The sequence below is a fragment of the Lytechinus variegatus genome, chromosome 8 (assembly GCF_018143015.1).
Source record: "Lytechinus variegatus isolate NC3 chromosome 8, Lvar_3.0, whole genome shotgun sequence".
Taxonomy (NCBI): domain Eukaryota; kingdom Metazoa; phylum Echinodermata; class Echinoidea; order Temnopleuroida; family Toxopneustidae; genus Lytechinus; species Lytechinus variegatus.
The window spans coordinates 16,968,060-16,989,564 of NC_054747.1; the positions used below are offsets into that span (position 1 = coordinate 16,968,060).

Here is a 21,505-nt window from a genome sequence, read left to right on the forward strand (position 1 = left end):
AGAAAGACAACTTTTTCAGTGCTGACAACTTTCATGAAACGGTCCCCTGTTCTAGTGTTTCAATTATTCAATCACTCTCCTCAAATAGGCAGCCTTAATATCTATCAAATTGGCAACGGTTATCATTTATTACATAGCTATATGATGGATTGGACTTTTCTAAGGCTTAACCCTAAATAGACTGGGCTATTTCGACGCCTATTAAGAAGACTACACATGGGGGGGGGGCTGATTCAGCCCCCCCTTATGATCTCGGCCGTCGATCGCGCGATCGCGACGAAAATTGGCACACGCGTTACCCATGGCATTATCTACAAAACTATAACATCAAATTCTGCAAAAAATCTTGTGTCTCATTAATTATGCTAATTTATGCGTAAATTCATAAGTTTGCTCTTATTAATAAAATAATGCCCCTGAAATGCTAATTTTTGTGTCACATACTCTAGATAGGCATCTGATCATATTGATTTAAAAAAAATTCAAAATCACATTTATTTTCTTATGTATTCTATTGTTTTCTAAATTTCTTATGTATTTCTTTGTTTTTCGACTTTTTGTTTTTTATTGTTTTTTCAATGGAAATTGTTGGGGACTTTATTTTGACCATAAAAAAGATAAAATTAATTGATTTTAAGCAGTAAAAGGAAAAATAATGATGCATTTGTGAATATTGGCTAAGAACACTATTTGCATTGGATTTGTACACAAATTCACGTTTTTGAGTAATTTTGGGTCTGCATGCACTTACGAAATGTTGCGTAATTTTGGAACCGCGTACCCGGGGGTCACAATTTTGGTCTCAAAAGTTGCGCGAGACTTGAAAGTAAAAAGTCAGCGAGCGATGCAGTCAAAAAATTTCGCGCGGCGGATTTATTGCGAAAAATGTCGAGGGGGGGGCTGAATCAGCCCCCCCCCCAGTCTTTTTAGGGTTAACGTATTCAACTCTCCTATTGCCCTCAATATTGCACTCAAATTTGCAACGTTTATCATTTTTCTACCCAGTAATAGAAGTAATGATATGATTGATTGATCTTTTCTAAAGTATTAACCAACTCTCCTCAAATTGCCAACCATTACCATTTATTACCCAGTGACATAGTTTGAAAGAAAATCTGGATGGAACAGCTGTAGAAGTCAAAATGGAAAAAAAATTGTAGTAGTATGATTTCATTAATACATTGACAAATTAGATAAACAGTGATTTCATTGTTTTGCCAATTTCAATTGCTTCAATTTCTGAGATGAAGACATCGTTTGTAGTGCATCTGATTTTATGAGACAGAGGGCTTGGCATTCCTTACACTAGTGTGTTTTCACTTCAGTTCATTTCAATTCAAATCATTTTTGATCTGCCCCTGCAGACGAATTAAGTCCAGAGGGGGCATTAAGCATTGCCCCTGTCTGTCTGCCCCCCCCCACTTGGTTTCCGTGCAATAACTTGAAAAATATGTAATGGATTTAAAAAATATTTGATGTGTAGATAGATGACACCAAAATACAGGCTAAGTTTGAGTTCGGAGTCCGCAGGTCAAAGGTCACAGCTCATTAAATATGTGAGTTGGTTTCCGCACAATAACTCACAAATATTTAATGGATTTTTAAAAAAATTTGGTGTGTAGGTACTAAATTTGAATTCGGAATCCGCAGGTCAAAGGTCACAGCTCATTAAATATGTGAGTTGGTTTCCGTGCGATAACTCGAAAAATATTTAATGGATTTTAAGAAATTTTGGTGTGTAGGTACATGTAGATGACACCAAAATACAGGCTAAGTTTAAATTTGGAATCCGCAGGTCAAACGTCACAGCTCATTAAATATGGGAGTTGGTTTCCGCGCAATAATTCGAAAGATATTTAATGGAATTTGGAAATGTTTAGTGTGTAGGTAGATGACACCAAAATACAGGCTAAGTTTAAATTCGGAGTCCGCAGGTCACTGGTCACTAAATATGCAAGTTGGTTTCCGCGTAATGACTCGAAAAATATTTAATTGATTTTTAAAATTTTGGTGTGCAGGTAAATGACACCAAAATACAGGCTAAGTTCAAATTCGGAGTCCGCAGGTAAAAGGTCTAAATGATATTGGTTTCTACACGATATTAATTTTGATCATATTGAATGAATTCCTGATCGCATTAAGCGGGGTATCTGTGTCCTTTGGACTCGTCAAATTTCTAGTTTTAGTTTATCTTTGATGTTTCTCTTCTAACTTCTGTCCATGCTGCTTTCATCTTTATCATCTTCAGGAATTTTCGATCCAGGGCTTTTCTCTTGAACTGGAAGAAAAGAATCCAGGACTACAGGCGTGATGTATGATTGTAATTCAGACAGTGACTCTCCATTAAAACAAATGGCCCTTAACTGTTTCAGAAAATCTTTAATTCCTTTTCAGACCTAACCTCAAATGGAAATTCTGTTTTGTCATAGGAAATGAAAACAGCAGAAACATGAATTCCATTTTGCACAGGTAAATGCAATGAATTTTCTAATACACAAGATGTAAACAACCAAAACAAATTTTATTTTTTGATTTACCAATGTGACGTAAAATCACTGACCCTACTTTGAGAGTGGGGAATATGAGTATAACTGTCTCGGGGCCTGTTTCACAAACAGTTACAACTATGGCAACTTTGCCATTATTGTATTCTGATTGGCTGCAGAGTACTGTGTTATCGTATTATTTGCCACAATCGTGAATTTTCCATAGGTGGAACTCTTTATGAAACAGGTCCTGGAACCGATTGATCCCATTGCCTTTGGAGGTACAGCACCGACTGTGAGGTCTGGGATCTGATAAAATCCTCCCCACCCTTTCGCCTTTCTTGATAGTTATTTTTAGTGAAGATATCAGAAAATACATGATGCATGAATGTACAAAACAATGAACCAAGAGTTATTGATTTTGTTTCATTCATCATTTCTTTAATCCTGAAGGTCAAGTACAACCCAGAAAAAAAGTTCAATTGAATAAATATGGAAAAATCAAACATGAATTACACTGAAAACTTTTTTCAAAATCGGATGTAAAATAAGAAAGTTGTGACATTTCAAAGTTTCGCTTTTTTCACAAAACAGTTCTATGCTCAACTGAGTGACATGCAAATGAGAGTCCATGATGTCACTCATTATTTCTTTTGTTTTTTATTGTTTGAATTATACAATATTTCAATTTTTACGAATTTGACAATCTGGTCCACTTTGCTTGAACGACAAAATGATAAAATATTGGAATTACGTTTGTTCAGGGAGGAATGAAACTTTGTTTCACATGACAGTGACGAGAAAATCAAAGTATTTCATATAATAAATACAAAAGAAATAGTGAGTGGATGATGTCATCAGTCCCCTCATTTGCATGTCAACCAGGATGTGCATATAACTGTTTTAAAAAAATTAAGCAAAACTTTAAAATGTCATAACTTTCTTATTTTACATCCGGTTGATGAAATTATCAGTGTTAAGCTTGCATGATTTTTCTCTTTCTATTCAAATCAGTTTTTTTTGGGGGGTGGACTTGTCCTTGAAGTTAGCTTTTGAACAAACCATTTCTGAAATGAGCCCCCCCAAAAACAAAAATTAAATAATGATGATAAAATTAAAAGGAAATAATAACCAAGAAGCCATTCTCCCATTATTGTTCTGTTTAAATACATGTCTTTCATAGTACAAAGCAAAATATTAAGTTTAAAAATGATGCCATATGCCTATGACAATCATTCATCTCTCTATTTTTACACCAATGTGCCTCCAAAACTTTCTAATGATAAGTTTTTAGGTAACAGAGAGAATGTACACTTTTTTATTAATGTGGGTGAGGGTGTGTGTGTGTGAGGGTGGGTGGGTTTGTGTGAGGGTGTGTATGTATAGGGAAAGTTTGTATGAATATATCATCCAATTGTAATTGTTCGGAATTTATGCCTATACCAACTCTTGAAATACAGGCTGTATATTCACGGACCTACCACTCTATCAGAGTATAATTCATATATTCCTTCGCTGCGCACAAATGTTATCACCCTTGGTAGGTCCATGTTATATTCAAGGTATTTCACTAGCCAGATGTCACTGGATGGATATTATGTTCATACTTTTTGTTTCTGTTACTGAAGTAGCTGTATTCTAGATGTGTGAGGATGTGTCTGTGTAAAGGGAAAATTTTTGTGAATATATCATCTAATTGTAATTGTTTGGAATATATGCCTATACCAACTCTTGAAAGACAGGCTGTATATTCACGGACCTACTACTCTACCATGGTATAATTTCATAAATTCCTTCACGCACAAATGTTATCACCCGTGGTACATTAGGTCCATGTTATATTCAAGGTATTTTACAAGCCAGATGTCACTGAATGGATATTATGTTCATACTTTTTTCTGTTATTTAAATAGCTGTATTCTAGATCAGTACTACTAGTATATTATTCTATGCATCTGTTCTGAATATTTTATCATTTTTTTTATGATTATCTCTGGTGAAGGATCGTATCTTTTGTTGCACCAAATATGGCCCGAATTCACAAAGGTGGTTTGGAAACGCCACGGTTGAGTCCATGGTTTATGCAGGTTTCCTGTATAAATTACGCTTAATTTAGCGCGTGTATAAAATATGTCCAATGCTGATGCGCGCTTTTGTCCAGTGTGCCAAATTGATGTCTGTTGCAGTGGTTATCCATGTTATTTTATTCATGAGTCCACTCTTCAAACAGTGGACTCCTGAATAAAATAGCATATATAACCATGGCAACAGACGTCAATTTGGCACGCTGTGACAAAAGCATGCATCAGCATTGGGCATTTCTTATACACGCGCCCGATACGCACGAAATTAAGAGTAATTTATACAGAAAATCTGCATAAACCATGGATTCAACCATAGGCTTTCAGAACCACCTTTGTGAATTCAGGCCATAATGTTTAAATAAAGTATATGGAACTATTGTAAAGTAAGAAACATAAGATTTATTATAGCTATATTAAGAAGTACATGTATGTATGTTAAATGTGTAAAAAAAGACAATACTTTTTCTGAAATATGAGCGTCGTATGTTCAATGCAAATGAAATATTTTGTTGTTGTTTTAGCAGGGAAGTATGTCGTCAATTGATCAAATGCTGATCAATTGGAAATACTTCTGGGAAGGACATAGATGAATTCAATGGCCCGTATTCTGAAGTGGGGTTTAACTTAAACTCAGGTTTAAAGTTGTGGTTTAAGTATGGCGAGCCAATTGTTACATAAACCACTAACAGTAGAGATATCATACTTCAGCTCATTTGGCTCTCAAATCATTCATAATTGTCTAGGAAGTATAAAAAAGATTATTGGCTTCACCATCGATGTATCAGGAAAGAGCACAGTAAACATAAGAAACATACAACTTAATAACAAATTTGATACTTTTGGCTTCCCATACTTAAACCACAACTTTAAACCTGAGTTTAACTTAAACCCGACTTCAGAATACGGGCCATTGAATTTATTACAGGTGTACATGTGATTTAACCTTTGAAAAAATGAATGAAATGAAAAAAAATGACTGGGACAGAGGATTGACTGCCTTCCCCCCACTTGATGATTTGCAGACCTGCCAACGGGTTCGTTTTAGGCGTATTTAGTACGTTTTTGCAACCAAAATACGGCAGTACGTTTTTTCTTTTAAAAATACAATTTTTGTAAAAAAAAATAGAGAAAAATCATCTTTATATGTCTCTATTTCATAAAACATACACAAATATGGTTATTAGACCAATGTACTTTCAGGTAACTTGTTTTTTTTTTCAATCATTTTATTAAATCCAGGGTGAAGATGTACACATGTTTTAATGGGTGTTTTTTTTCATCTGCAAGAGCAGTGCGCATTTTAGCTTGCATGCAGCTTGAACGCCGCGATGAGCGAGTGCGCCAAGCAATTTAGTATGAAATACACTTTTTTGGGGGAAAAATACAGTTTTTTTAATCACAGAATACAGTTTTTCATTCCCAGAGGTTGACAGGTCTGGATTAGGCGATAACTATGCAACACAATCGTTCACCTCTCGGAATTCATGACTTTTTTATGACACATCTCATGTTAATTTTGAGATGTTTTTGTACAAAATATATTGTTTCCAAACCATTCTCATATTCCCCATCAGATGAATGAAGTTAAAGTTATATCCTAAATATTTGAATACTTTTGAATAAAAAAAATGATGAAAACTCACAAACTGCATCACAAATTCAGAGTTTGAACAAAAATATGTATATATTTAGCTTTGAAATAAAATGTGACAAATTTGATTATTCTATTATTATTCATTTTCATGAATTGAAACAACTGGAATTGACAACGAAATATTGAAATTATTATATGTGAAAAAATACACCTTTTTGCTTTGCAAAGTATTAAGATTGATTATGTTATCCTAAATCTTACAATGCAAATTTTAAGTTAACACATAGGCTATTAAAGTGCTTACCGAGTTTGGTTGTTTAGGCGATATACAGGTATGGTTGAGATCTTAAGATTTTACAGGTTGAGGCAATTACAAGGTCTTTCCTAATTTCATATGCTGCACTCAACCCAGGTGAGGGAAATGGGTACTGGCAGGAAGTAATTCCCCAAAAAAGCTGTGAGAAACAATCGGTAGACAAGCTTATCCATGGTAATATAGGAGTGCCTTGAGCACCTAACTAGGTGGATACAAATACCTTTAAATATATCATTTTGTAGAAGAATGTATTTTTCTGAATTTGTTTATGTACTTGTGGATCTACATGATGTCCTTGTTTTACTTAATAAAGGTGTGGTGTCAAGTTTACTTATATGTGTAAGGGATCTGTGTAAGGGATGTGTAAGGGATACAATCTGGGTATAGTTTTTGATTCTCACATGACAATGTCGAATCACATTTCTTTTATTTGTAGATCAGTTCGCTACCAATTGCGAAATATTGGTTTTATTAGGAATTACTTGTCTCGACCGGCCACAGAAAAATTGGTTCACGCTTTAATTTCGTCCCGTCTTGATTTTGGAAATTCCCTATTGTTTAATCTACCCCAGAATCAGTTAGTGAAAGTTCAGAAACTTCAAAATGCTGTCGCTCGCATCGTTTCTCTATCCACCAGGCGCACTCACATTACTCTTATTTTAAGATCCTTACATTGGCTCCCTGTAAAACAGCGTATCATGTTCAAGATTTTGTTGTTAACTTTCCATTGTGTTCATGGCTCATCTCCCCAGTACCTTATTTCACTGATCAAAAGTTATACCCCTTCAAGATCCTTACGTTCCTCCCTTTCCAATTCTCTTGTTACCCCCAAAGTTTCCAAAACTTGGGGTGAAAGATCATTTGTTTACTCATCCTCGAAACTATGGAACAGCCTCCCTCATAACATCAAACAGTGTTTGACTTCTGAAACTTTCAAAAATTACCTCAAAACATTTCTGTTCAATTCTTCATAATTTCTTTTATAATTTCCTAAAAAGCGCCTTGAGCACTATACAGAGTGGATTTGGCGCGATATAAGTCTTAATTATTATTATTATTATTATTTGAAAAAAAAATTATGATACATGCAAATGTCATGACTTAAATATGATTTACTGAAATGTAAGTTAGATATTGAGAGAATGAGCATCATTCTATCTTGATTACATGGTATTGTAAAACTGAGGATTGCAATTTCATTCATGGTTCATAACTAAATGTCAGACAGAAAATTACAAAAATTTGAATTTACCACCCCCCCCCCCCCACAAAGAAAATGGATTAAGAATTTTAAGGGGTTCTTTTTCATTTGCAATATTTTTCCCAAAATCCAACGATGAAAATGTATGTGCCAGCAAAGACAGAAAATTGATTTATTAGTGTGATACATGTTGTAAGATTGTTCAATTGGTTTTAAGGTAGCTTTTTCATATTTCTTCTACTTGAATGATGATTACAATGTATGCAAAAAAAAAACATTTTGATGATTTATATGATGTACGGTACTATTTTGATATATTGTGTAATGAATTTATAGATTTTATTAATTTGGTGAGATGTTTAAATAGTAACAACTGGTTTCTTCTACAAGATTTAAGGAAAGAAGAATAAATTTGGTAGCATATTCAGGTTCTTTGTATGCATTTTTTTGTGTCTTTCTGAGCAGCAGTGGTGGTGGTAGCAGTAGTAGTATTTAGTAGTAGTAGCCCCACTAGTAGTAGTAGTAGTAGTAGTAGTAGCACTACTACTAGTAGTAGTAGTAGTAGAAGTAGTAGTAGTAGTAGTAGTAGTAGTAGTAGTAGTAGTAGTAGTGATAGAAGTAGTAGTAGTAGTAGTAGTAGTAGTAGTAGTAGTAGTAGTAGTAGTAGTAGTGATAGTAGTAGTAGTAGTGATAGTAGTAGTAGTAGTAGTAGTAGTAGTAGTAGTAGTGATAAAAGTAGTAGTATTAGTAGAAGTAGTAGTAGTAGTTGTAGTAGTAGTAGTAGTAGTAGTAGTGATAGTAGTAGTAGTAGTAGTGATAGTAGTAGTAGTAGTAGTAGTAATAGTAGTAGTAGTAGTAATAGTAGTAGTAGTAGTAGTAGTAGTAGTGATAGAAGTAGTAGTAGTAGAAGTAGTAGTAGTAGTTGTAGTAGTAGTAGTAGTAGTAGTAGTAGTAGTAGTAGTAGTAGTAGTAGTGATAGTAGTTGTAGTAGTGATAGTAGTAGTAGTAGTAGTAGTAGTAGTAGTAGTAGTAGTAGTAGTAGTGATAGTAGTAGTAGTAGTAGTAGTAGTAGTAGTAGTAGTAGTAGTAGTAGTAGTAGTAGTAGTAGTAGTAGTAGTAGTAGTAGTAGTAGTAGTAGTAGTGATAGTATTAATAGTAGTAGTAGCACTAGTAGTAGTAAATTTGGCAGCATATTCATGTTCTTTCTATGCATTTCTTTTTTGTTTTTTTTTTCTTTCTGAGTAGCAGCAGTGGTGGTGGTAGCAGTAGAAGTATTTGTAGTAGTAGTAGTAGTAGTAGTAGTAGTAGTAGTAGTAGTATAGTTGTAGTGTAGTAGTAGTAGTAGTAGTAGTAGTAGTAGTAGTAGTAGTAGTAGTAGTAGTAGTAGTAGTAGTAGTAGTAGTAGTAGTAGTAGTAGAAGTAGTAGTAGTATAGTTGTAGTGTAGTAGTAGTAGTAGTAGTAGTAGTAGTAGTAGTAGTAGTAGTAGTAGTAGTAGTAGTAGTAGTAGTAGTAGTAGTAGAAGTAGTAGTAGTATAGTTGTTGTAGTAGTAGTAGTAGTAGTAGTAGTAGTAGTAGTAGTAGTAGTAGTAGTAGTAGTAGTAGTAGTAGTAGTAGTAGTCACTACTACGGTAGCAGTAGACAAACAAAAGGAGTAGGAGATAATGGAGAGAGAAAACGAGGAGTTTGAGTACATGTACAGCGCATCCCAAAAATGTCCCTCTGACATAGGGCTGAATCAATTCTAAAATGCAGTAGTATGAGTAGAAAGCTTATGATATAACTTCTACGAAAATTTCATTGGTCGCGCTTCAGTTTTTACATCCAGGATCTGAGCAGGGAAATTTCCCCTAATCATATCCAGGCTCATCAAATCATAAACTTGGACATGTTCAGAAGGAAAAGAAACATACAAATTAAGTTCAGTGCTCCAACTTGGAAAGAAAATGTGAACGATGGATGAGTAAAATAAGCTGAAAAGTAAAGTGGAATCCATAAGTTATTCACCCTTCACGAAAAGAACTTTACCAGAGAAAAAAGACTTTTATTTCAAAAAGTTACATCGAATTAACTTAAACACAGTAGCTTATTAACTAAAAAATAAAGTAATGAAATTTTAAAAAAGTATTAGACATGAATTGGGCATAAAACAAACATGACCTGTTGTCAGTGGCATACCTAGGATTTTCCACAGGGGGGGGGGCAAAATCGTCCGCAAAAGAAATTGACAGGGATATTTCCCTTGCATGGGTTGTGACTCGTCAGGGGGGCAGTCTGCCCCCCTTCCCCTTAGGTACGCTAGTGCCTGTTGTCCTAATCATTGTGCATCTCCTGTTATCAAACATGAAATGAACTGTCAAATATTATTTTTGCCCTTCTGAACATGCTCAAGAGTTGTGATTTGATGAGCCTGGTTCCCTGGTTAGGCCATGGAGATGACCCTGGTCAGAATGTTCAAAGGTGTTGATATGCTAAAAAGTGCAGAACATATAGCAGTGCTGCATGCATGCAAACTTGAAATGGGCTGAAAAGCACCACTGTTACATAATAGACTGTGTATTCAAAACCACTGAAGCGAGACCAATAAAATATTTATAGAAGTTAGAACATATGAAAGCTCCCTATCTAGTTCCATACATTCATTGAGAATGATTTTTATTTTTTTGAAGTAATTTAGCCGCATATCAGAGGGAAATTTTTGGGGACGCGCTGTATGTAGAAAATCACTTAAAATAACAAGGGTGATGAATGTTGATTGTAATGATTCTTGAAGTAAGGTGATGAGAAGATACGAGTTTGATATTGGTATGAGGATAATGATGATGATTTTAATATCTTGGGAATATACTCATACTTTTCGACTTGCAATTTCTTCTCAAAATAGATATCACCTCTCATGTAATAAAGTACAGCCTAGCTTTGATTCCTTCGCCTGTTCCTCGGCTGAAAAGAATTGACACCCCCGCCCCCCCCCCCAAAAAAAAAAACGAATAAATAATAATAATAACAAATATTTTTTTAAATGTCATCAGTAAAACCTGTTATGGGCCATTTGGATTTGTCTCCGAAAAAAAATTGACAGAAAAAAAAATCATCCAATCAAAATTGTTTGGAATAGCCGATAACCTTTTTTGGGGGGTTCAATCAAACCACCCCCCCCCCCCCCCGATTACGGGCTTGAGGTAGTAAAAAAACACAGAAGAGGCATGAGCTAAGAGGATATGTGCATGGCAAAAAGTTTGTTTTAATAAAAGCAGAAGAATTAGAGATATTGGTGCAGGTTTATAAAAATCCACCAGAAGAATTATGAAAAATATGAAGTTTTCATTTGTGACGTCACAGACGAACGGTCCTTGGATATAATGTGATAGCCCCCTCATTATGAAAGATTTCTGCCTAAATGAGACAGAAAATCGTGTACAACTCTTGAACGCACACACAGGTCACGGAGTGACCCTGAGTGCAAACAGCTGACTGTGTTACAACGTAGGGGTGATACATTTTCGCAAAAGGTGTGATCAAACTCACTGGAGGGACTTTAATTCACTTATAACAAAGAAATGTGTACTACAGTACTCCTGTTGAATGCTCTGATGAAAATTATATGAGTTTCACATTCATTTGAACGGGTGGACAAGATTATTGTATATATCGAGTGCATTATCCATAAATCATACTACCATTGCGACCCCTGCCCGGCCGATGGTTCAGGCATGACGATCCTGAGTGACGTCACCGATAGAGACCTCAAATGCCAGGACAGCCTATTCGACAACTAAAACACGTATTGAAAATATCCAATGGGAAAATGGCTTTCATTTTCATGAAATATACATTCCGTTCCTCAATAAATCTTTAACCCCGTCGTTAACTGCCCATTCATTCTCGAGCAATGGGGGAATGAATACAGAGTGTCTCAAAGTTTGTGTGAAAAAAGGTGCATTTTCCATAGAACTTCTGCCAAAAAGCAATGCGTAAGGAAAAGATTAGCCCCAAAACACGAATAGATGAGTTAATCAAATGGAATGAATCATAAAAATCAGTGAAATATAGTTTCTCCTGAACTCATTACTGAATACCCCGACTTGATACGATTAATTTTTCCCCCTCTCCATCAACTTTTAAGAAAAAGGGTGCATATTTTCATAAAAATATCATGTGTTATATCGACGGACGCCCGTGCGTACGAGCAGGAGGAAGCCAAATGTCTCGTATTTTTCATAATGCAAAGAAAATGAAATTTTCTCCCGCCAATGAAAGTGATTGTATTTGCACGGTGGATATCATCAGATAGGCTACATTTATTCATGTCCCCTTCTGTAAGGAAAAATGTTTTATTCACTATTATGTTCCATAAAAAAAATCTCATAACGTACGGGGGGGGGGTGAAACATAAAAATTCATAACTCCTATAAATTTTTGGATTTTCATCGGGCATCTAAGCTTCATGCAATCATCAATATTTTTTCTCCCATTATTATGATAATACTTGTATTTAAGAAACGCTATTCACGTTCGTACCATATAGCGTTTTACAAAAAAAATTGCACCGAATACACCTAAACACAACATAATCATAAACCATACAAACCAAAATAAAGCATGCATTAAAGAAATATGGCCCTGGCCCTCTTTCATAAAGGACTTACATGTTGTAACTTTGCTATCATGGCATGTACCATGGAAACAGGGCTCGACTGCCAATCAAAAATCAAGCTTTCCATGCTAGTGGCCATAAAAGCAAAGCTACAAAACCAACATATCGTCAGCGTGATCCGATTCCCGGATCCGATTTCACCTCTGCAGCATGAGGGTCAATTTTGAAGTCCTGTTTTGCCATCTGAAGTTGCCACCTCGCTAAAAGAATTTCATTCTGTAGTTGCCACCCCCCCAATAATAATAGTAATAATAATAATAATGAATAGAGATAGAATAGATAGATAGATAGATAGACAGACAGACAGACAGACAGACAGACAGACAGACAGACAGCCCGGACAGACAGACAGATAGATAGATAGATAGAATTAGAAATAAAGACTTTCAGATATATGTCAAGAGATGGCGGCATTTCTTATGAAGCAAAAAATGGATCCGCTCATGTTGCAGGTGCAGGGAAGTTAATAATGAAAAGTGATGATGTGTTCTATACGCCGGGAACTTTACAAAACTGCTCATTGGTATTCAACTGTTAGAGAAGTCATCAACTCATAGATCCACTCACTGTAAGGCTAATAAATCGGTAAGTTAATATATTATCTATATAAGAAAAGAGTGATTAAGAATTTCGTTAGTTCTCTTGACTGCTGCTCCCTTCCTTATGCGATCGGCATCTCGTCAGCCAGCCGGCCGACGCGCTACCTGGTGCGCTGCGCGCTGCGAGGAGAAGCAGACCTCCTGATTGTGCAAGTTAGATACGATGTTTGGTGATGTGTTGAGAGCGTGAAAAGGCTGCTGAACCGAGCTCCTTGCTCCAACACTGAGCATTGTTCAGGAGTATGATGATACCATTTACTCAAGCCAGGGTTCCTTACATGCCGCCGTGTACAGAACCGAAAAATCAAGCCATACAGTAGTGTAGAGGCGCAAGTATATTGGAGACTGTCTCCCATGAGAGAGATTATCTCCAATATCAGAGACTTTTGTAAAGAATTTGGGTATCCAATTTCAGAGACAGTCTCCAGTTTGGGAGACCAATTTCCTTTGTTTACATTTGCTGCAAAAGGATTACCTTGGCGGCAAATAAAAATGTGATAAGCAGATTCCTCATGAAAAATTACCCCTTTTCACCTTCTACTTTAAAAATTCACCGTCTACTTTTGTTTTGATAAGGATTTTTGTTGTCAATCACACACAAAACAAATGGGCTTCTGACCTCAGTGAGACAAAATTTGGGGTGGAAAAAATTATGTTTTTGTTGGTGTTGTTTCTTTTGTCCTTTTGCAAAGCAAGTCTCCAATGTGGGAGATTGTCTCCCCTATTGCCATTGGAGAGTCTCCCATATTGGCCGTGCGCCTCTACTGCCATATGATATAGCCTATCATGCCTATACTACTCACTACTGCAGAGTGAGTAGTCATAGAAATTAAATTAGAACATGTAGAAGTTGTGTGTTGTGGACACCAGAAGTGGGATCGAAGCACGTGCGACCCACTACTAGTTTAAAATCCACTGCCAAATGCAGTTCATGATATTGCGAGGAGTATAGTGAGACCACCACATATCGACCACCTCTTTTGAAACCGACCACCTTGCACGCATTAAAATCATTGCGTATTACAAACGATACGCACGGGACCTGCGCAGTGTCTAAGAATAAGACTAAGGGAACGGTAAGAATCAATTTTACAAGAGAGAAAGAAGGGGGAAAGAAAAAGAATTAATTTAATTTATCAAAATTGTATTGACTAGACCTTAACCCCGCCGTTCATACCAAGAAATACGATAGGAAACGGCTTTAGAACAAATATCCGTCGTCAATCGTTGAATCATGTGCAGGATTTCGCAATGGACAGAGATGCCAAGTTCAAAAAAATGTTATGCGTGAGATTTTCATGACTCGGCGTCTCTGCGCGCGCATGGCCAGTATATGGCCAGTACTTACACTCATACGTTGCCAAAAGGCGCGCGCATGTGATATGGGCTTCATCATGATATCGATCCATACTACAAAACCATGCGATGCACGCACAAACGCGATTCATCGTATCACGTATACTAGCTGTGCGCTGACTGCACTCTCGATTCGTCTCGCGTGCCGGGCTAGACGTGAAGGCGGTCGGCCAGTCGTATAATCTAGCGAATAATGCTACTTTTTTCTCTATTTTTTCTGTCGGGTCCCCATGCGTGAGATCGTGAGACGGACCCTGAATGCATGAGTCTCACGCACAATGCGTGAGACTTGGTAGCTCTGAATGGAAGTAGTGAGACGGTCATTTAGAATGTTGACATCATACAACTGATTTGAAAGAGTAAAAATATTTCACCACCACGACAAAAATCGGTCGTAAACTTAGTGTATCGCGAGTGGTTGGTTTCAAAAGAGGGGTGCAAATGAGCAAATGTAAAATCATCATATTCGTTGTTTGCCAGTATTTACGCGAAATTGAATCATAGTCGCCAATCGAAACATGGGAATCTGATCTGCTCAATTTTCTGCACAAACGAGACAAAAACTGGGTAAAGGTGATAAATATTTTTGTAGATACGATGCTTAGAAAATTAGGTGGTTAATAAGGGGTAGTTCCAACCATATGTGCCGCGGGCGAGACAAAAAACGGGGGCCATGGAGCGGGCTTATTGTAAAAAGGAGGGTCCTCGGAACGGGCTTCATAACTACAAATGTTTGTGAAAACGGGGGTCCTTGGAACGGGTCACCTGCGTGCGAGTGCGTATGCATCCCTATGGAACGTGCATGCAGCTAGCCCGGCAGCACGGGCGCCGGGTGCGCTGGCTGACGAGATTCTGCTCGCATAAAATCCAATATTATAATCAAATATGAGAGCATGGATACTAACTTTAGTGTTAGAACAAGGTACCACACACGAGACATTATCACTTGACGTTGGATTCTAAAGGTAAGCATATTATGCGATAAGTCTCGACGTCGGTGGCGAAAGTAAAATCAGGGAGAAATTGCAGCAAAATCTCATTGTAGACTTAGTTAAATGTAGATCTACAGAATACAAAGTCTAACTTTCCTCAAAATTCTGAAAGACAAAATATTGTTTATGAAAATGTTTTTATAACCTCTCTAAAAATAATACTAGAGTAACTGCGCCAGTGTGTGGCTGCTTAAGGGTTTTTGTCCACCTCGCAACTATTTTGCACAAACTATTTTAATCCATACTAGATTTGCATTTCATATAAAAAGGACTGATAGTACTTCCCTTTGATATCACAAAATTATCCGATGGCAAGCGCGGTGATCAAGATCAACCACGACTTCAGATCAGGATAGCATTCCCCGGTGTGTGGCAGCCCTGGCCCCTGCTTCCAGTGCGCGGCACAATGTACAATTCCTATGGTGCTCTCGTGAGCTCTGTGAGGCAGCTGCAATGTGCCTCTAAACGGCGCGTGAACGCTGAAAAGTGCACAGTTCCATTGCAAAAGCATTTGAAAATAGCGAGTGTATCACCTGTTGACCCTGGGTTTTTTCTAATGCTACTTGTAAACAGTTAAGAAGTAACATGAAGTATACCAGTATATAATATCCTATCACGTTTTCTCACTGCCTCAGATATTTTGAAACAAACGGACACCGTCAACTCATCAATCGTAATCACCATGAAGCTATCGCCATGGATACTGTGTTCTTGCCTCGCATCTCTCTTCTCCTTCATCAAGAGGACCGTATTCCGGTTCCGGAGGAGACGGTCCAGTGATCCTGGTCTACCTACCACCAAACCATCAGGGCCCCTGGGCGGTGGGCCAGGTCCTTCTGTCAACGGGTCTAGCGCTCAGAATTACAGCAATACTTCACAAACAAATAACTCTGGCGTAAGTTAAGTTTAATAACCTCTATGTTAAGAGCTTGGTTTCAAATTACATTTGTACAAGCATCTTTGAAAGTGAAAAGCGATAGTTGGTCGAGCACTGATCATGGATGACGGTCCCTTTTGGGGGCAGTAGGCCCCTGGGTGGTGGGCCAGGTCCTTCTGTCAATGTGTCTAGCGCTCAGAATTACAGCAATACTTCAAAACAAATAACTCTGGCGTAAGTTAAGTTTAATAACTTATATGTTAAGAGCTTGGTTTCAAATTACATTTGTACAAGCATCTTTAAAAGTGAAAAGCGATAGTTGGTCGAGCACTGATCATGAATGACGGTCCCTTTTGGGGGCAGTAGGCCCCTGGGTGGTGGGCCAGGTCCTTCTGTCAACGGGTCTAGCGCTCAGAATTACAGCAATACTTCACAAACAAATAACTCTGGCGTAAGTTAAGTTTAATAACCTCTATGTTAAGAGCTTGGTTTCAAATTACATTTGTACAAGCATCTTTGAAAGTGAAAAGCGATAGTTGGTCGAGCACTGATCATGAATGACGGTCCCTTTTGGGGGCAGTAGGCCCCTGGGTGGTGGGCCAGGTCCTTCTGTCAATGTGTCTAGCGCTCAGAATTACAGCAATACTTCAAAACAAATAACTCTGGCGTAAGTTAAGTTTAATAACTTATATGTTAAGAGCTTGGTTTCAAATTACATTTGTACAAGCATCTTTAAAAGTGAAAAGCGATAGTTGGTCGAGCACTGATCATGAATGACGGTCCCTTTTTGGGGCAGAAGGCCTACAATTTTCTCACATTCTTTTTCTGTGGTTAAAAGCATTACATATTAGAAATTTCAGAAGGGCCAGAAGATATGAATGCTAACATTATAACTCTTGCATGCCATAAAGTTAATCAAAATATGATAGTTGAATTAACTTTTATACATGTCTACGTATTCCATATTGCAAATTAGAGTGGCCTTTATGTTAATGCCTCTTTCAAGGTGATTTACCAATCTTTACATGTATACACCATAAAACTGATGTGACCCAGCTACATGTATATGAAATAACGCATGGCCTAGATTAACTGGGCCCAGCCCATCTCTTTGATCATTCAAAAACCCATGAGTACTACATGGTCACTAAAAAACAAGTAACTTTTATTCAAAGCCCCGGCTTGGCACCATTTCTAAGAAATTATTGATGAACTGAACAATGTGACATCTGCCCAGATGTTAAGTGGTGGAGAACATATTGCTTAAAGGGCAAGTCCACCTAAACATGAAGTTGATCTGCATAAAAGCACAATCAAACAAGCTTTATCAGATATCAATTTATTTTGAAAGTTTTGTCATTTTTAAGTTTTGCTTAGTTTCACAAAACATTTACAGTTATGTTGCCACCCACTCATAATTTCTTTTCTATTTTATCATTTGAAATCAAATGTTTTTATTCTTTTCACTAGGTTGATCTTGATTGGGACGACTGGGGGGATGGCTCAACTATGAGCATCAAGATTGACCCAACCACACCCACGGTCGCGCCTAGTAATCAAACGGCGCCCTCGCTCGGCAATCCAGGCAATGAAGAGGAAGAAGAAAAAGTAGACTATTTTGCAGATATGGCACCAAGTTATAAAAAACCTGTGAGTTGTTATTCAGGGATTTCATTGGATTAATTATATGATGATGACACAACTTTGAAACAAATAATGATAATTTAGTAGCTGGATTTATAAAGCGCTTTTTGGCTGAGGACACAAAGCGCTGCTCGAGCTACCATCACCGGCGCTCGGTGCATGCAAGGAATTACTCCTGTCTGGTACCTATTCACCTCACATGGGTCGAGTGCTGCACAGTGTGGATAAGTTTCTTGCTAAAGAAAAACACGCCATGGCTAGGATTCGAACCCACGACCCTCTGTTTCAAAGGCGAGAGTCAGAACCACTAGACCACGACGCATCCACCCGAATGAAAGTTAAGAGATTGAATGTATCCCAGCAATGTGTAAATCTGGGCGATTTGTGTATGAGATACAGAAAAGCAACTTCCTCTACTGCAGGCAAATAAATTTTTTTCGGGGTTACTTTTCACAATCTACTTCCTAAATCTGCTCTATTGGATTCTTCATTATTAACTTTTAATTTTCCATTTTTCTTCCTTTTTTGGGGGGGCTAAATCTTACCTCAGCATAAGGCCTCGGTAACATAATATGATATTGTAATTCACTTGAGATATGCAAATTCTATGAAAACCTATATTATTTGGTATACTAGTATTTAACTACAAGCATAATATTGTAATATGTTATTTATTATATCCCATATAAATTAAATCCTGTATGCTGATTGGTTTGAATAGCATCATGTGACCAAACATACTCTCACTATTTTGCGATGATGTTGAAAATGAAACGCCCACCGAAGAAAATGTGCTATTCCATCATTAACATCACAGCTCATGATGACGCAAGCACTAATATGCGTTCCGTGCTCTGAACCCGTAGCTAAGGGCTTCAGGAAAAGTAGGTCAGTCAGCTCAGCTGTTTTAGTTTAGATCCCGTGTAGTATCTTTGGTTCAGAATAAAAAAAGGATGAACTAAGAGTGCAAGAACTAGATTATCAAGATCTCTTGCTCTGACTTATTAAAGTAGGATATAAAACAAATATACCAGGCCTTTATCTCGAAAGTATAGAGGGAATTATTCATCCTCAGTTGTACTGGCAAAATCACTAAAAAATAGTAATGCAGTCCAACCTCGGATGAATGATTCCCGCCATACTTACTCAAAGCCTGGTATATTTGTATATTATGGGGGCTTCGTTGTCTAGTAGTACGACTTGTCTTTCATTGAAGAGGGTCGTGGGTTCACATCCCAGCCTTGGCTTGTTTTCCTCTATCCAGAAATTTATCCACATTCTTCTGCACTCAACCCAGGTGAGATGAAAGATAACATGTACCTGGTAGGATTTATTGCTTGAATGCTTGAGAACCCATATGGCGGCTTAGCTACAGCTAGGATGATACCTTGTATCAATCGCAGTAGAGTATATGCATACATGAATAGTATAAATGGACCTTGTTATTTTAATTTACACAGGTCTTGTAGTCCAGTGGTTAGAGCATTGTACTCATAATCGCAAGGTTGTGAGTTTGAATCCCTACTCTGCCATTGTCTCCACTTTGATGAAATTTCTGTCATCTATACGGTCAGCCACTATGACTGATTAACCTAGACGTAAAATGTTTCCATCGGTAATTGGTTATATACCAGCTTGGTGTTTACCGGCAGAGCGCTGTCCTGCCGAGTTCGTACGGGAGTTTACCATAAACAGAAACAGTTACTCATAGCAGGTTTTTTTTTTTTCAATTTCTTTTTTGTTCTCTTCTCCTATCAGGCCACGATACGAAAGAAGACGCCCCATCAGATGATACCTGGTCCGTCTTCGTTAACTCAAGGATTATCAAATAGACTTTCTTTAGGAATGGATGAAACTGCTCTACTAACGGTATGGTTGATATGCAATTAGAGACTAAATATTTTCAAAGAGACAATGCCTTAAATGCATTTATATCCTTCATTAACTCAAGGATTATCAAATAGGGACATTGATTTTCAGTTTTAAAACAAATGGTGTTTTCTGTTACCAACAACCTGTAATTCTGTATTTAACTTGATCCAAAGTGGAAATTCTGTTCTGTCGTAGAAATTTTACATAGCAGACATATGAATTCTGTTTTGCAAGGTGATTCATTGAACTTTCACATGAAAGTAAAGAACCAAAATGTTTGATTTTCGAAATTCAAAGATCTATTTTTGCTGAGATGAATGGCCATACACATTCAGCCTATTCATGAACTTTGCAAATAGCATCCTAACTTAACCAAGTGCATAAGATTTACATGTATACTGCTAACCCCAAGGGTAATAGTAATTCCCAAGATAAAAGCGATTCACTTCATTTTCTGTCTCCCCAATACCAGCTCATGATATTCAACCTTACTGTGGTACATACATGTATGTTACTAGTATGATCTATAGTGTTCATACACTGTATGTTTGTAATTATTTAGGAACCCATTAGAGAAAAGTAATTACTGATGAACCCTGACAATAGATTTTGAACAAAATCCGTTGCACGGCTGGCAGAAGGGCATTAGTTTGAAGGATTGTAGAAGGGCGTTAGCTCGAATTTTTTTTTTGGGGGGGTTCAGTGCTGTATGGTAGAGTTTTGATAGCCCTTTCATTTGATATTTCATTGTATTTGCCTACATAATCACTTGTTTTAAAAGGGCACAAGCACTCGCTGTCAGACATTAAAACTACATTCCAGGGCTCACTCGCGTGAATGCCCTTCTGCAAGCCACGCAACAAAGTGTATAAATGGATTTATAATAGATGAATAAATACCTCAATTTTTTTTCTTGGTTTAGGATGAGCTAGGCACATGGACAGAAAACGACAACGGATGGGAGGAGGAGGCTGGAGACGACTTGGCTTGGGAGGCGGAGCAGGTCATTAGGGAGAAGAAACTGGCGGAGCGGGAGAGACGCGCTGCCGAGCAACGGCGGAAGAAGATGGAGAAAGAAGTGCAGAGGAACACCAAGAAGGACATGAGCAAATTGGCAACAAAATTAAAATGAAGGCGAGATGAGAATCATATGATGTTAAAGCTGCGTCCAGAACCTAGTGAATCCTGTGAGAAGTCCAAAAGAAGTTGACGATTACAGAGTCGCAGAGAAAGACAAAGGCAAATCAGCAACAGTTAAAATGGAAACCAGATAAGGATCATTGATTACAGTCATTGAACCATTCACCTCTAAGTCCTGATGGCGCCTGTGTGAATTTGATAGGAACCCAGTGACCTTAGAGTGGCAAAGAAAGACTTTTTGTGGCATATTGGCTAGAAAGTTAAAGCGGCCAGCCATTTACAAATCATGGGGAAAATGAATCAATACGAAATTTGCAAAAGGCCAACTGATTTGCATAATATAATCCGTCTGTCATGAGGGCCTGTCGGACTAATGCGATAAAAGTTCGGACAGCACAAATTTCACCGAACTCTCGATCGTTATTTTCTACGGGTTGTCACAGTTCTAGTTTCAAACAATCCCAATTCCTAGACTCTTAGCAGGTCTCTTGGTTGCTAAACCAAAAGAAATATCCTCTATGAAGATACATGTTTCAAAGAGAAAACACTCAGTTTACTTCTGGTTGGTTAGTCTAGTAACTATTGCTCTCCTAGATTAGACCTCCCAGACATGCCGGGGGGGGTCTTTTACATAACACCCCCAGGCACGCAGCCGAGCGAAAGCCTGTAATCCCTTCTCTGTTCTGAGA

The 21,505-nt window shown here is 37.5% G+C and overlaps 2 protein-coding genes across 4 annotated transcripts in view; both read left to right on the plus strand.

The window, feature by feature from the left end:
* The window catches only part of LOC121419519, a 147,499-nt gene extending 145,136 nt beyond the window's left edge, over window positions 1-2,363 (plus strand). The window contains exon 63 of the mRNA XM_041613974.1: window positions 2,249-2,363. The gene's annotated coding sequence lies outside the window, so the exon portion shown is untranslated. The remainder of the gene's footprint in view (window positions 1-2,248) is intronic.
* A 10,378-nt stretch (window positions 2,364-12,741) lies between these two features.
* Window positions 12,742-21,071, plus strand: LOC121420062 (receptor-binding cancer antigen expressed on SiSo cells-like). 3 transcript variants are annotated; one of them, XM_041614591.1, is made up of 6 exons: window positions 12,742-12,921; window positions 15,919-16,113; window positions 16,547-16,611; window positions 17,631-17,810; window positions 19,563-19,673; window positions 20,599-21,071. In XM_041614591.1, the coding sequence occupies exons 2-6, from the start codon at window positions 15,966-15,968 to the stop codon at window positions 20,806-20,808; spliced, it is 714 nt and encodes a 237-aa protein (XP_041470525.1). In that variant the 5' UTR covers window positions 12,742-12,921; window positions 15,919-15,965; the 3' UTR covers window positions 20,809-21,071. The 3 variants fall into 3 exon arrangements, with proteins under 3 accessions (XP_041470525.1, XP_041470524.1, XP_041470523.1); XM_041614590.1 differs by having other exon boundaries at window positions 15,919-16,093; window positions 16,527-16,611; XM_041614589.1 differs by lacking the exon at window positions 16,547-16,611 and having other exon boundaries at window positions 15,919-16,178.
* The last annotated feature ends 434 nt before the right edge of the window (window positions 21,072-21,505 follow it).